A 15,269-nucleotide genomic window follows, 5' to 3' on the forward strand; every position below is an offset into this window, starting at 1 on the left:
CACAATATAAACAAGCATGCTAAACAGGAGTGCTCAAATTGTTCGTCATTCGTCCCTCGTACCTACTGTACCCTGTAGGCTCTGTATAACCTCTATCGTACAGACATACAAACTAATTACATCGAATAATATGCATAATATACCATGCTCCGAGCACCTGTCCATCTACACCGATGAAGTCAAGCTATGTGATCGGATGCGCGCATCTCACGCAGACCAGCCGTTGTCTCCCATTGCGCCCCTTGGTCGCCCGGAAGTTGGTGCCCGCACAGTTCTCGCATCGCAGCACTTCTCCGTCCTCGCCATCACCGTTCGACGACCCGTAGTCGCTGCTCAGCGTACTGCCCAGGCTCATGTTGCGTTCTCCGGGAACCGCCAGATGATTCGGACTGGGCAGCCCGCTTCCGCTGCTGGGTTTACGCTTCTTCCTCATCGCTAGCGCGTCGCGCGCAATCTTGTTGTAGAACGCATAGCTTTGCTCGCCCTGCAGCCACAGCGGGTTGTCCTTGTCGCCGCTTTTGGCGAACATGGTCGTCGAGGCCGGCGGCGTCTGTGGCCGAGCCGCGCCGTTGGCCAGAACGCGGGAGGTATCTGCGCTCGATCGCCCGCTGTCCATGGACTGTTTGTAGGAGGATTGAGGCGGCGAGGTAGTAAAGACCGAGCGGGAATCCGGCCGTGCCGCGCTGGACGATGCCCGTCCGGGGCTGAAATACCCCGATGGACCCTCGCGGACGGACTTATGCGGAGAGGGACTGCGGGTGCGTGGAGTCCGCATCCCCGATCGGCTATTGCTCGTGCCGTGACGGATGACCGAATTACGCCACGAGATAATGCGCTCCGATGGCGTTTTGTGCGTCGAGTCCTTTCCGGTGGAGGATGCGATGCTGTGCCGGGCTGAGTTGGTGCGCCGCAGAATCCGTCGTGAGATGGTCGAATGCGCGTCCCAGTTATCGTATCGCCGCTTCTGGTAGGCACAATCCTGTCGCAGAACCTGAATCTTGCCTGAATAATCGGCCACAATCATGATGTTCCCGTCCGGATGCGTTGATCGCGCCAAATACGCCGGCGACTCTTGCGCCAATTTGCTGGCGCCCGAATTGCGATTCGCTCGCCCATTCTCTCGGTCTGTCTGACTGACAAGGGTCACTGGCGGTGGGTTGCAGACGTCAAAGATTGGATCCTCGGCGAATCCAAGAATCTGTTTCGTTTTCGTGGGCGCCATGATGGCGGCAGTGACCATGGCTGACTGTGTATCAAATACCTCCACGGCTCGTTTGTCGGAGTCCTTCTCGATCGAATCGGTAGGCCACAGATATGTTCGGCGATCTTCACTGCCACAGATGATATGTTTCCCGTCGTTGCTGAAGGAAGCGCGAATCTGGCTGCAGGTATTCTCATTACCACGGAACTTGGCCTCCAGCGTCCTGTCGCGGAAGTTGTACATCCGAATGCGGGAGTCGTTGCTGGTAATCAACAGTTTCACCTCGCCATTAGGGTCGCCGCATGGCAAGATCCTTGTGTCGATACCAGTGATCTTACTGCCCTTTGCGTTGCGACCACGTGCGGAGCGAACGTGGATTTGGCCGACGACCTTTAACCCATCTGTTTCGTATATATTACACAACCCATTGAGACTTCCAGCGATTGAGTAGCGCCCGTCGGGTGTGAAGGCAACGGCTGTGACCATGTCTGGCACGGTGGCTACAAAGGCCACGCTCTTATCAGGAATACTCCACAATCGCAGCTTGTTGTCCAGTGACCCTGCCAGGAAAAACCGATCATCTCGCGGGTGAAATTGTATTGATGTGACAAAGTCGCTATGCTTGAAACAGCAGAGACACTCCGGTCGGCTCACATGCCAAAGGCGGACAGTCTTGTCCATCGACGAGGAGAGCAGGAAGTTATTCTAGTCTCCTGGGTTAGCACCGATTTGAGTTCGCACGTAGCAATAGACCGTACCTTGCTCCAACTGAGATCCAGCACGCTTCCCGTGTGGCCTTCGTAGACCTGGACTGGCCGGGATTTGAACACTTGCGCATTCAACCGTGGAGGAGCGTCGTCGCCATCGCCCGCAGGCTCGGCCGGATCGCGGTCCTCCGGCGAGCCAACGACTTGCCACACGCGCACTTTCCTGTCCTGGCCGGCGGCTGCCAGGTACTTGCCATCATTAGAGAATACGAGCGCCCAGATCGCCTTGCCCGTGTTGCCCTCATTGGGTCCTGCTGCTGCTGCTGACACAGAAGCATCCTTGTCTGAGCCCCCCACGGCACCACTCGCACCCTCAAGCTCCTGCGCCACGAAGACCCGACTGAACGTCTTCTCTTTCTTGTAGTGTGCACGCACGCGGATGTACTTCGGAGGCGGCGGGAGTCGGGGAAAGAATCCTATCGGCTGCGAGGCGGCATCGGTATCCATGCGAGCGGTTTCCGGCTCGGAGACATCGTCCTCGTAATCATAATATTGGTCCTTCTTTTTCCCGGGAATGATCCGACTGAGAAATGAGACACCTTTCCTGTTGATCGGGAGGGTCGATCGATCAGCAAGCTTATTCCGTCAGGTCCGGAGGGGAAAAAGCAATGTGAGCCGCATGGGGAATCTTGCGGGGTAAAGAGGTCTGCTTATAAGGAAAGGCGCACTCACTTCTTCTCCTTGGACAACTTCGGGTGCATCGTCGTGTCGCCTCGAATGGAGGCATGGTCTAAGGAGCCACGATGATCACCTCCGCCCGCTTCCGCTTCGTGGGAGGCCCGACCCAATAGCTTCAGGGGGATAGACTTGTGGGTGTTGGTGCGCTTGATGATATGCTATCGGCAACGCACGGTCAATCAGCCACCTAGACATCTAGACCACGAAAACAAGCGCAGCAGCCTTACTTGTGATAACGGATCGATGGCGCTCGAGTCGGTTGTCGATTGGTAGACGGTCGGAGAGGAGGCGGCGTTTTTCACGGAACCATTGCTGGGATACTGTATGGTATGAGAGTTTCGTTTGCCATCTTGTTGGGTTCCATTCGAGGCTGAAGTGAAATCCGAAGCGCCAGAACCTAAGGCGAAGAACAGAACGAGTCCGAGTCAGCAGGTGATTGATGGTCGAGTCGGTCAGTCCGGAGAGGGGGTCTCGTGACTGGACGGGACATACCGATCGGAAGAGTTTGGGAAGATCGGATCAGGCTGGGTCTGGAGGCATTGGGACTCTGATCGCCGCAATTGTTGAAGACGGTGGGGCTATTGCTCGTATTTGTTGTGCTGGTGGTGGAGGTCTCGTGAATAATAGGAATGGAGGAGGAAGAAGAAGCGTTGCTGGTGACGATGGCGGGAATAGTCAACGCCCGCGACACCGCAGGTGGTGGTCGCATTCCCTCCGCCATGGCCATGGTCCGGGTGTCGCCGGGAGCGGCGCATGAGACTGGAGAAGACTGGAGGAGACGGAAAGACGGAAAGACGGAAAAGACAGATTGCCCGGAGGTAGGGGTAAAAATAGGGTGAGAATGTACAACTAAATCGAAGGGAAATCAAGAAGAACTGGGAGAGGAGGCAGTGGAAATTCAAGGATTCAAATGGAGATCCGCGGGATGGCCATGGAATAATTAATTAATTGAAGGTGTCCGGATGAATTGCGCCGGGGTTAACCAGTTGCTACTACTAAGTACTGTACTAACCAGGGGATGACATCAAACAGGGTCTTTTTCTTCTTACGGCTTCTCCGCTAAGGAAAGGCTTGGTTGGGTCGAGACTCCAGAATCCATGGATGGCCGCTAGAGCGGTCTTGCCACGGTCAGGCCATCCATGGGGTTCTGTCCGTCTCAGACACGAGTATACTGAGTAATACTCGTAGATGACTGGCCTCATAAGTTCATCATTCTCAAACTGAGTACGTTCTCCACCATGAGCTCGATCGGAAAGTGTGGAGAGAACGGAGTCAAGCAGAGTGATAATCGAACGTCAGGGTGTTCTCCAGTTAATATCAGGCACAATGCGTAATTGCTTCCTTGGCAACGGCAACCATTTAAAAAAACCCTACTGTACCAAACACATGGCCGCCACAGCCACCACCCCCTTCTTTTCTTCCCTCCGCCAATCGACTCTTTCCCCCTCATCCGATATCAGAAGATTGGACCCGTGGGTGGTTACAGCCCAGCGTCGCATCAGAACGGTTAATCTTGACGACTGCTTGGCCAGAGGTTAATCATCATCATGAAAGGACCATAACATGTCTTGATAAGAACATCTGATCTCGTGTCTTTTTCTATTTCTACTAGTCAAATTCACTATCGTGCTTACAAACCGGATATACACGGAAACAGGAAGCAGACCAGACCAGCCTGGCGCCCCTCTCACCCTCTCCCTGCCAACTCTACCACTTTTACGCCACACTGCCCATGTTGTCATTTTTGGCATATGCCACTTGGTAAACTGTATACCAGGGCCGTTGAAATAACCCGTCCAGGGATTCCAGAGACCGTCCAGTCGTGTCCTGAGGGAAGTCAGCAACTCCACCCGCGTGCAATTGGTAGAGACAACACAACCACAACCACCATAGGAAGACACGTACCGGCATCGCAAAGAACACATAAATTAAGGAAAGAAAGCACATGCAGGCGAAAAAGGCAAATGCGCCCCATTGTTGCATCACCTCCAGCATATCAGGAGTCGCCCGGGAACATCCGAAGAAGAAGGCCCAGTGAAAGGCCATGCCCATCGAGACAGCCAGCGATCGGATGCGGATCGGATACACCTCTGCCCCGATAAGATACGGCATGCCATACCACCCGATGTTCCAGCCCACCCCGTGGATGAATATCGCGGCCACCGCCGCCGTCGAGGCCTGTGACACGCTGGGAGTCTCAGCGATGTGCGCGGCGGTCATTGTGCTTGCAATGCCCAGGTAGCATGCCAAATAGACCAAGGTGGTGATCTGCAGGGTAATGCCTGTCATCAGAGACCTCCGCCGCCCGATGAAATCAATCACCAGTAACGAGAATATCAGGCAGCTGATGAACTTGACCACGGCATAGAGACCGGTCGCTAGCGACGCCGTTTCGTCCGGGATATTCAAGTAACCGAAGATCGTCGGGAGATACTGAGTGATGGCGCTTGCCCCGGACCATTGAGAAAATAGGTGGCTCATGAAGACAAGCAGAAACCGCCGGCGGTTTTCTATGGGAATTAACAGCTCCTTCACCAGATCCCACTGCGTCGATCCCACAACAGCCTCCCGCTCGTACAGAATCTGTGACTCCATGATCTGGATGTCAGCCATCACCTCCGTATGGCCATCCGGCAAGCCGCGGAGTCGGGATACCGTGGCGATGGCTTGTGCTCGCCGACCAACGTAGAGTAACCAACGAGGAGATTCCACACAGAGAAACGTCCCGAACCCCCAGATCATGGCAGGCACTAATTGAAGAAGTGTAGGAAGCATCCACTGCCGATCATGTCCCGCGTATGCCTTGGTGATGCCATAGTTGAAGAAGAAGCCGAACACAGTCCCCAGCTGTTGGCAAGTGGAGTACTGGATCGCAAGAAGTCCTCGGATTCGCTTGGGTGCAATCTATTAATCGGATGAGCCCGCGCTTTCCAGGATACGGTAAAACAGAATCCGCTACCTCTGAAATGTACATGGCCGGAACCACGGTGATGCCTCCACTACCGAACCCAGCGATGAATCTCGACGCGTAGAAGGCCGACAGATTCCCACGGCTGAGGCCCTGTCCCACAACACCTGCTGCATAGATCAATGTTGATACCCGCAAACTCCACCTCCGCCCGAGGCGATCATTAACTGGCAAGCACTAGGTGAAACTCGTCAATGAGTCAGTCGCTCGTGGACGGAAGGAGGTCGGCTCACTGCTAGGCAGCCGAAGATCGCCCCAGCGGTAAAAATCGATACAATCCATCCTTTCGTGTCGGCATATTCATCCGGTGATTGTTCATCGACCCCGAACGCCACGCGAAATTGCGACTGCACGACAAGACATGCGATGTTCGCTGAGGGGTTAGAGGGTTGAGATATAGATGGTGGACCTTGTTCTCTCACCTTCGTCGAACCCCTTACAGATCCCTGCCAACGCGAAGACGATCGTATTCATCAACAGAAATGAGTTGATGGACCATTTTGAAGGCTCCTTCAGAGCGTGGCTTGTTTCTGCAATGAGCCCCATGGTTGCTCTTCGATCTTCTCCCTTCTGAGACTCCGGATATGGTTCACTCGCGCGCAATATATACAATGTATCCCTTTCCAGGGGCGCAAATATCCTTGGCATAAATGGCGCACCGATGTAGCGCGACGAAAATATCTCATGACTGTATCTCATGTGTCCCAGGCAAGGAGCTGTCCCTCGCCTACAAGTGTCGCCGGTTTTCCTTGCAGAAGCTCTGTCAGTCTGCAGGTAGCTTCATCGTGGGTGATAAGAAATTCCCTACCCGTCTGTCCTTCAACGCATGAGATTTAGCTTTCCAACATTCTTTCCAGTCGACGGGTGAAGGTTTATGCATAGCAGTCAGGATGATTGCTATGCCAGGATTCGGTGGTGCACAGGGTAAACCAGCCACTCCAGGCTTTCGAGACCTACTGCCAGGCTCGGATTAGTCGGCTACCATGTTGCAGCCCAGGTTGCATCGCAGTCTTTTAGTAGCAGCGCATATGCAGCCAGAACAAATCCCGATCTCCATGTGTGTGTGATTCTCGACCGATATATGCTAGGGGCTCAGGGTCTCGGTCTTCTTGACTCGAGACGCCCTTTTAGTCTCATTCCAATACTTGGCTGCTGCATTTTGAGCTAACTGCATCTGCTGCTCTAGTTCCCCGAAGCTCGCCGTCTTGAAGCCTCTCCTGGTTTCAAGAATGTCGGGGAGCCGACTTGAATGAATGTGCACACCTTTTGATATCCGAGAAATCCTTATATTTGTGATCGACCTCTGAGGATTAGTACATGAATGGTCATCCTTTATCCCAGTACTCTCGCTCGGGAGATACGTCTGCTCCCTGGTTCATCCAATTGCGTGTTACACCGTGTTACATATGATACCAAAGGTCTGTTTTACGGCACAATGAACAGAGAACGGAGATTCCTACGGCACCTCGATACTCCGTCTCGTTTTCATGAAACCCTGGTCGACCACGAAAACTACCGTAGAAGACACATAGAAGTAAAATTCACCATGAAAGATCTGTGAAGTGTGATTGACCATACTGGTTTCGACGAGGAGACCGAACAAGAACTTATCCATGGAGCCTTATCAGCATGCAGAGGATGAAGAAATGCCATTACTATGGAACGAAGAGTATATCGCAATACACAATCGAGACCCCGATGTTTCATGGCTCGTGACCACCAATGGCCGATAGTGAAGCTTTGGTTGATTAGACATCGCGACCCTGAAAGTGTATATACTATGACATCCCACACTCTCTGTCACTCTCCGTGGAGATATGATATCCCCAGATGTCTCAAGCCTCGACTCCATCACGGTTCAGAGTTTTGTTGAGTGAAAACACGATCTTGTGGAATCGTCTTCAACATGTCTCTGCAAGGACTCAATGTTCTTATCGTGCGTGATCACTGTACATTGCCATGATCCAAGCTAGTACAGCCGCAGACCGGCGCCTCGATGGGTTTCGGCGAGGCCATCGCCAACTCCGTCGCACAGCAGGGTGCAACTTATCTGATTCTATTTGCCCGCTCCGGAGTGAGCCGCTCCTCCACCAGCCCCCAACACAATTCAAAGATATCACACTTTGCCATCACCAGGATAAAGTGCAAGCTCTTGCGGTAGAGATCCAAGAACAACACCCCAGTTCGAGGATAATCCGCGAAGCAGTCGACAACCAATCTTACGAAGCCGTCAACGCAACCGTGCAATCCAGCACCAAGGCGCTCGGGCAAATCGACATTCTGATCAACAATGTACTTTCCCCCCGTTATATCATCCAACCCTTAAGAGAATGATAAGACCCAAGACTAGGCCGACCTCACCCTAGGCGCGCCCGCGCGCGCATTCCCGACATCCTGACAATGAACAACATCAACATCAACGGCTGGATGTTCGTGACGCCCGCCGTGCTGAACGCCATTTGATCTTTATCCCCTCTTCCACTCCTTCGCCGTCAACTTGCGCAAGTCCTTCACGAATCCCGCCGAATGTTCCAGGGCAGCAACGTACCCGCCATCATTGCGTTCTGCGAGTCGGCAGCTTCGTTGAATTTCTCCTCGACCCACACGAAAATGCCCATTGGGTTGCCGTTTAGGGCGAGATTGCTTGTATGTGGCTGTGATCTTCCTTATCGGTCGATTGTGTAGGAGCTAGCTGAAAGCGGCAGGGGAAAGTTATCGTATTCTAGTCTGCATATAAAGTGCATACCCAATATGATTCTCCGCCCAGTCGTCGACCATGTCTTCAAGTGTCCATCGCGAGCGAGGGGGCCACTCCCATCAGCAAAAGCCTAGCCGTCTTGGGGCGGTAACGTGCAAGGCAGTCCTGGAAGACGAGTTTCTTGTAGGTTGCGTTTGAAGCGCTGTACTTCTTCGGGTGAATATCCACCTGGAAGGGTCTAATGTCGTTGTTTGTCATCTTGAGGACGGTGCTTGGTTTGTGACAGAAGTGACAGAGGGAACCGGTATGTTATGCAGCGGCTTTGGAGCTGACTTCCTTGTTTGCTCATCGACAAGATAACGGCACTCGATGGTGATACGTTCCGAATCAGCATAACTTGCGCGCAACTGAAGCAAAGGGGTCGGGATGACATCATGAAACCACATTCTCTCCGCATCTTGGCATTCAGAGATTAAGTTCTGTGTACATACTTATCAATCTATCCATTAATCTGAGATTTCTGAGAGAGAATGTGTGTTTGGATCTTATCTCATCGCAGTGAATCGTGAACCCCAAGCTTGAGGCTGCCTGTCGTATGTAGTGGCAGAAAGCTAGAACATGTTCTAGTAGTGAGATATCCACGATTCACCGATCACTTTCGCGAACTCATCAGCATGGGAATTTATTGTCGAGTCCGAATCTGGGGGGTGACTAGATGGGCTCCATGAACATCAGAGATAAACATCAATCCAGGCAGTTGTTGATCCCCGCTCTGCTTCGGGAAAAAGAGTAGGCGCAATTCCGCCCAAAACCCCCAAAAAGCCGCCCCGTAATTTGCTCTCCACATTCAACTTTCCCCGCAAACCATCGATCGGAGGACGGTCGCGACAACAATCACCACCATGAGTGAGAGGATCTCGGAATTACGCTTCCGCTCGGGAAATGTTCCTCCACGCTTTTTCAAGGCATGTCGTTGGTGCAGAAAACAAAAGATGCGCTGCGATGCACGCAGTCAAGTCCCCTGTGCGCGTTGCCGCAGTGCTGGTCGCGACTGTATTCTCGATCCCATCGTGGATGGAAGACGGCGCAGTCAGCGCCACATTTCTCCAAGGCCCTCTCGGTAGGTTCTTTAGATAATTATCCGATGCAGTATAATGGGCTGACAAGATTCATAGACGACAGATAGCACGATCTCCGTGGAATGAACCGACCGGTTTCGAAACACCCTCAACCAGAGAACAGGAATACTCGCCCGGCCCCGGTGCTCAGGAGAACCCACTGGATAGCTCTCTCGACTCTTTACCGGAGCCTACCGAGCTACGTTCACCAGGAACCTCCGAGCAGCACGGTCAAGACAGGCAGCAGCTGAGTCCCAACGACATGATTGCCCCGGTCTCAGTCATGCACTCCATGTCCGTCAACCTACTAGGGTCTAGCAGTGTAAGCGGCTACCATCCGTCACCGCACTGAGCCCAGGTTGCTGAGATGCTAGCAGATCTTTATGGACAGTCCGAACAAGGCCGACCTCAGGAGCGACATCATTGCTCGAGGCATCATCAGTGAGGAGCAGGCGCGGTCCATGTATGAACGGTAGGTCCTGAAAAATTCACCCAAATGCTCGGAAAACACCGCTCATCTGCGGATTCAGCTTCTTCAACGGCAGTAAAAACTTCCTCGCATTGTTTGATCCCATCCGAGACACCTTCGATTCCATCCGATCGCGCTCGCTCTTTTGCTTCTCGGTCATGATCTATATAGCAAGTCGGGCAGTCATCGACCTAAGAAGTAACACGCATTTGCAGCGAGTATTACAAGATGAAGCGCAGAGACTGGCCGAAGACAGCTTCTTTGAACGACCTACAAAAGTTGAAACGGTTCAAGGAATGGTCTTGCTTGCGGCCTACTCAGAAAAAACCTGGTTCTCGACAGCTCTTATTCTACGCACTGCACTTGACTCTGGTCTCGAGAAATCTCTTGATACCTTGCTTTCACAGCAAAACGTCCCCCGAAGTGCTCTCTCCGCTACTCTTGAAGAACGGAAGCTGGTGTGGCAGACAAGAGCATGGCTGATCAGCTTCACACTCGAACTGGATGTCGCATCTGGGACAGGTCGGAAGTCAAGGATTGACGCTGTCGATACTACGAAACTACGCAAGTTTCTCGATTACCCGCTGTCATTGCCTTACGATATGCGCACAGTATCTATCATCGAGATCCATCAGCTTCGGAGTAGGTTGGAATTTGACCATTTCTTGGCCTGAGGTCTCTAATCTTGCTAGGCCAATTCCGCATTATCGTCGAGAACTCAAAGACCATTCGCGACATAGTTGGCGTTGAACTCCCAGCTGCCATGGCAAGGTTTGAGGCATGGTGGAATAACTGGGATGAGATCCATAACAGTACGCAGAGGCCCTTCGCAAATACACATGGTTTTGCTTGCTAACAAATCTTCTTGTGAAGACAACGGATTTCATGCAGGTGCGTTTCAACGCTGCAGTCTCAAGTTGATGCATAATTATGCTCGAATATTCGCAGTCTGCGCGTCGTTGGCGCGAATCCAGAAGCTACAGTGCGGCAGCACAGAATCAGACTCAGACGTAGATGATCCGGATGTGTCCCATCTATGGCGCTCGCTTGCTTCAGCAATCATGGACCAATTAGGTTTGATCATTTCGGAAACATCATACCGTTGTCAATTGTCGTGGACTCCGACGTACCCAGCTTTGACCATTGCATTTGTCAGTGAGTTGTTCCAACAGCCATTATCCCTGTCGTGCACAGTGACACCAAGCATCTGACCCCATACAGCAACGTTTGCGTTACGGATTGCAAGATGGCGCCCGGACTTGATTGACCAGGACCTGCTCCTTGAAAGAGCACAACTCATATGTGACCTCCTCAAACAACCCCCGTACCCGGATATTCACCGAACCGTGTCAATCTTCGTGAATTATGGTCGCGCGCTTGTCGCCAGCCAGCGTGGACAGGAAGAAAGCTGCTTTCAGGTTCCTGATGGTTCCCGCTGTGCAGACGCGCATCCTTCTTTGGCCAAGGAACTAGACGGTGGTAAAGTACCAATCTCGACCTTATCCGCATTGTCAGAGCAATCCGGCTATGGAGCCACGGAGACAATGCACCAAGGGGTCAAAGATACAGACCTGCTTTCGATGCCCAATACCGACAGACCCGCCCCTCCCAGGCAGTTCCCACTCCGGCCACCAGGACCAATGGAAGCTCCGAATTGGAATTTATGTCACCCAATTGCAGACTCGTTTGGTCTGTTCGAAGAAGAACAAAACGACATATTCGACTTCCTCCCTGCAATGCCCTCGATGCCGCAGTAACCGAGATCTTTGAGTATCTTGACATAGTCAGCAATACATCTCTCACGTCAGGGGAATGCCATGTATGTATGAAAAACTGGTTCCGTGCGCACCAAGACAGGTGTATTTTACCACGCTTGTGGAGGCCACACTTGTTGCGGTGACCAACTTTACATACACAGCCTGTATGTCGACCGAAACTCAAGGATGATACGATATGGTTAGCTCTACGACAATGTGCGGTGGACTCCATAACCGGGCCATAAGTCGAATCCCCGGCCAATACTGTAGACCGTGTTTGGGAATCACTGCATAAGTGCCTTGATGTCCGGTGATCGTCTCTTGAAGTGGATCTCAAACGTGATCCATCGCACATCGCTGGAAATTTCTGAGTTCGAGAGGTTCTAGACTGCGTTGCCAACATCAAACTTGTTGACCGGCTCCAGGTCGGGGCCGTTCTGCGGGCATCCCGCTGCACCGGGGCCGGTCCGGCCCCGGTCTGGCGATTGACAAGAGCCGAACAAACAAGGTCAACCATTGGGCCCTCACGATATACTCCAAACTCAGAGCTCCATCAAATGCATCAAAGCTTTGCAGGGATTCGTTGTGACCATGACTCACTGATACCTCATTACTGAGGGATTCCACCTTTCAGGAACACTATATAACGATCGTTATCCGCAATGGCCGAAGAAATGAAGATATACAAGGGTCCGATCACATATATCGTTCAGTTTGTTTTTAGCATAGCATTACCCTTATTCCACGGAAAGGATGACTTCAAATTCACCAACAGAGGGGTCTATACCCATATCCAATGCTGCAGGTAGGTACTCATTGTCCTAGCCTAGCCTAGCCTAGCTCACTCCTCACACGACCTACCAGATGACAAACAATTTTCCCATAACAATCGAGCGCTATCCAGTCTGTCGGAAATTCCGAATGCCAGGGTTGTAGAAGGATATCAGCTGACCAAGTTGATGGACGACCAAATTGTGGTTGACTTTGATCATAACTCGATAGCACACCCAACCAATTGGAGCCGAGTAAGTCATTTTCGGGTGATGCTTCGCAGTAACCTGGCACTCTAGCTGACATGTATTATTCTCCCACAAGACCAAGAAGACATATATAGTTCTTGCTGCACTGTTTCTTGTTTTGAACTCCGGCATATCCTCCTCTTTGCCCAGCAATGTTGTACCATACATCATGGAAGATTTTGGCATCCAGGGTGGCTCACAGAAGGTTCTACCAACAGGAGTCTTCCTCATCGGATATGTTGTCGGTCCTTTGGGGTTCAGCCCGTTGAGTGAAACGGTTGGAAGGAGGCCCGTTCTACTCGGAAGCTTTACGGTCTTTGTTCTGGCGACACTTGCCTGTGCTTTTGCTCCGAACTGGTCCTCATTATTGGTTTTTCGATTCATATGCGGCGTAATGGGTGCTGCACCCCAGACTGTTGTTGGTGGCCTATATGCGGATATGTTCTCGAACACACGGGACCGCGGCCGGGTGATGACCTTTTATATGTCTGTATGTTGATGAGGCACCCCCTTGCAGGGCGTAAGTGGACGCGAATTAACTCGGGGTCATAGGCTGCAAGCTTCGGACCAATTGTGGGGCCGATCATGTCCGGTTGCAGCGCACAGTACGGCTGGCGCTGGGCATTTCGCATCGATCTAATCCTAGCTGGATGCTGTTGGATTATTGGGCTCTGTCTTCCTGGTATGTGTCTCTTAGAGACGTCCTGCCGACAGATTAGTATATGCTAATCGCTACCTGGACAGAAACCTTTGCGCGAGTTATCCTCAAGCATAAAGTGAAGGAGCTGAACAACACGTTTACGACACAGACCTATATTTCGCAGCTTGACCTGAAAAAAGCGGAAGTGAACACCAGTCTCGTCGAGATCTTCACCAGACCTATCACAATGGTTATCTTCGAGCCTATTATTCTCTTCAGTGCTCTGTATATCTCATTTGCTTATGCGCTCATTTTCTTTTGCTTCGCAGCATACCCCATCATTTTCCAAGGTAAAGCACACTGAAACAGCCTCTTTCACCCAACGAGCTCACCACTGACAAAGCGATGCAGGAACTTATGGCTTCAACATTCAGCAGACTTCACTCTGCTTTTTACCCAGTACGAACTCCGCGACTCCTTCCGTTCTTTACCTTGCTAACATATCTAGTTGGCATTGGCGCGGCGTCATCAGGTCTCATCTCTCTTTACTACGATGTCTTCTACGAAAAAGCCAAGGCTCAAGGCAAGAAGTGGACCAGCATTCCGGAATACCAGCGACTTCCTATATGCCTCATCGGCGGCCCTTGCCTCACGATCAGTCTGTTCTGGCTCGCCTGGACCGCAAACCGCAGCGTCTACTGGCTGGTTCCCGTTCTCTCCGGCCTCATGTTTGGCGTCGGATACCAGATCATTTTCATTTCACTGTTGACGTACGTCACGGATGCGTATAAGGTCTACTCCGCGAGCGCACTGTCTGCATCGCTTATCACCCGAAGTATTCTTGGTGCGGTGTTTCCGCTGGCGGCCGATCCCATGTACTCCGCGCTGAGTGTGGGGTGGGCGACCTCGATTCTGGGCTTCGCTAGTTTGGCGTGTATCCCTATCCCTATAATGTTTATCTATGCTGGAGAGTGGATTAGGAGAAAGAGCCCGTTCTGTCAGCGGCTGATGGAAGATGAAAGGAGAAGGAAGGAGGAGGCGATGGTGACTAGACCCGCAACCCCAGAGGAGGTCTAAGGTCTTGGGGGTTTAGGGGGCTCGATGTTTTCATGATGTTACGAAGCTTAGATGGGGATCCGAGCGATAGAGTAATGCTTAATGAGAAAAGATGGGGAGGCGTCGGAATGAATGCGGTGAGTCGTGCGTGACTGTCGACGACTTAGTCAAACCCAATATATTGCCAAAATGCTTGTTTAACGTCTCAATCAAAGAACAATAAGTTTGTAGGGTAACTGACTAGTTAGTAATCTGGTCGGTCCTTGGTGTTGACCCCAAGAGAAGGAATGCCTCAAAGGAGCTTAGCGCGGATCCGGATTCCTCCCGATCGATTGGCAGTTCGCCTGAACTACTTCTGCTCCCCTCGGTCTTCGCTTCCAATCCCAAACTCGTCTGCCGGTGCCCTTTTTCTGAACTCTTTCCTCATTGTATACTGATCTAGCACTTGTCATTATCGAAACATGTCGCTAGAGGCCTGCATAATCGTGGTTGACCGCCCCTGCATGAGCTTGTCGACTTTGTACGGAGTGCGCTCGAGGTGAACCTCAAGGCTAGAAAGCGCTCTTGGCACGAGACACTTGCATCCGTGCGCCGTGCGCTGCAGCGAGATCGGATAATGTCGAGACTCTGCAGATGGTCGACGGAAAATAACGCCAACTTGACACACTCCAGGTGTCCCTTTGGAGCTGGTTCCCGTCCGTGAAGCATGCCTCAAAGCGTGATTGACCTCCATTAGTCATGGCTTCAGGATCAAGATTGACAATGTTTGTTCATGACATCGCGTATCTCGTTTACCCGGAAATATGCGAGTCCAACTCGTAGGCTCAGCCGCAGTTCGCCAAGAAGGAGCAAACACATACAAGATTCGAACTTGACTGGAGCGGAATGAGAGTCTCGT

The 15,269-nt window shown here is 51.9% G+C and overlaps 5 protein-coding genes across 5 annotated transcripts; 3 read left to right on the forward strand and 2 right to left on the reverse strand.

The window, feature by feature from the left end:
• Positions 1-184: 184 nt before the first annotated feature.
• Positions 185-3,367, reverse strand: BO97DRAFT_340253 (WD repeat protein; the record flags this gene model as incomplete). Its single annotated transcript, XM_025691587.1, has 5 exons — positions 185-1,906; positions 1,960-2,512; positions 2,641-2,804; positions 2,874-3,043; positions 3,139-3,367. 5 exons carry the CDS (start codon positions 3,365-3,367, stop codon positions 185-187), a joined length of 2,838 nt encoding a protein of 945 aa, XP_025553818.1.
• Positions 3,368-4,216: 849 nt separating this feature from the next.
• Positions 4,217-6,160, reverse strand: BO97DRAFT_364960 (general substrate transporter; the record flags this gene model as incomplete). The annotated part of the gene is made up of 5 exons (XM_025692561.1): positions 4,217-4,473; positions 4,552-5,550; positions 5,606-5,791; positions 5,848-5,987; positions 6,037-6,160. 5 exons carry the CDS (start codon positions 6,158-6,160, stop codon positions 4,363-4,365), a joined length of 1,560 nt encoding a protein of 519 aa, XP_025553819.1. The 3' UTR covers positions 4,217-4,362.
• Positions 6,161-7,520: 1,360 nt separating this feature from the next.
• On the forward strand, positions 7,521-8,012 carry BO97DRAFT_412474 (NAD(P)-binding protein; the record flags this gene model as incomplete). The annotated part of the gene is made up of 4 exons (XM_025696237.1): positions 7,521-7,550; positions 7,584-7,688; positions 7,751-7,906; positions 7,965-8,012. The coding sequence occupies 4 exons, from the start codon at positions 7,521-7,523 to the stop codon at positions 8,010-8,012; spliced, it is 339 nt and encodes a 112-aa protein (XP_025553820.1).
• Positions 8,013-9,214: 1,202 nt separating this feature from the next.
• BO97DRAFT_386555 (Zn(II)2Cys6 transcription factor) lies at positions 9,215-11,746 on the forward strand (the record flags this gene model as incomplete). The annotated part of the gene is made up of 7 exons (XM_025693535.1): positions 9,215-9,432; positions 9,488-9,752; positions 9,805-9,902; positions 9,961-10,541; positions 10,592-10,711; positions 10,773-11,054; positions 11,121-11,746. The coding sequence occupies 7 exons, from the start codon at positions 9,215-9,217 to the stop codon at positions 11,654-11,656; spliced, it is 2,100 nt and encodes a 699-aa protein (XP_025553821.1). The 3' UTR covers positions 11,657-11,746.
• A 595-nt stretch (positions 11,747-12,341) lies between these two features.
• BO97DRAFT_386559 (MFS transporter) lies at positions 12,342-14,392 on the forward strand (the record flags this gene model as incomplete). Its single annotated transcript, XM_025693536.1, has 7 exons — positions 12,342-12,461; positions 12,521-12,681; positions 12,752-13,165; positions 13,228-13,357; positions 13,420-13,665; positions 13,727-13,774; positions 13,824-14,392. Exons 1-7 carry the CDS (start codon positions 12,410-12,412, stop codon positions 14,390-14,392), a joined length of 1,620 nt encoding a protein of 539 aa, XP_025553822.1. The 5' UTR covers positions 12,342-12,409.
• Between the last annotated feature and the right edge of the window lie 877 nt (positions 14,393-15,269).

This window comes from Aspergillus homomorphus (assembly GCF_003184865.1).
Source record: "Aspergillus homomorphus CBS 101889 unplaced genomic scaffold BO97scaffold_8, whole genome shotgun sequence".
Lineage (NCBI taxonomy): Eukaryota > Fungi > Ascomycota > Eurotiomycetes > Eurotiales > Aspergillaceae > Aspergillus > Aspergillus homomorphus.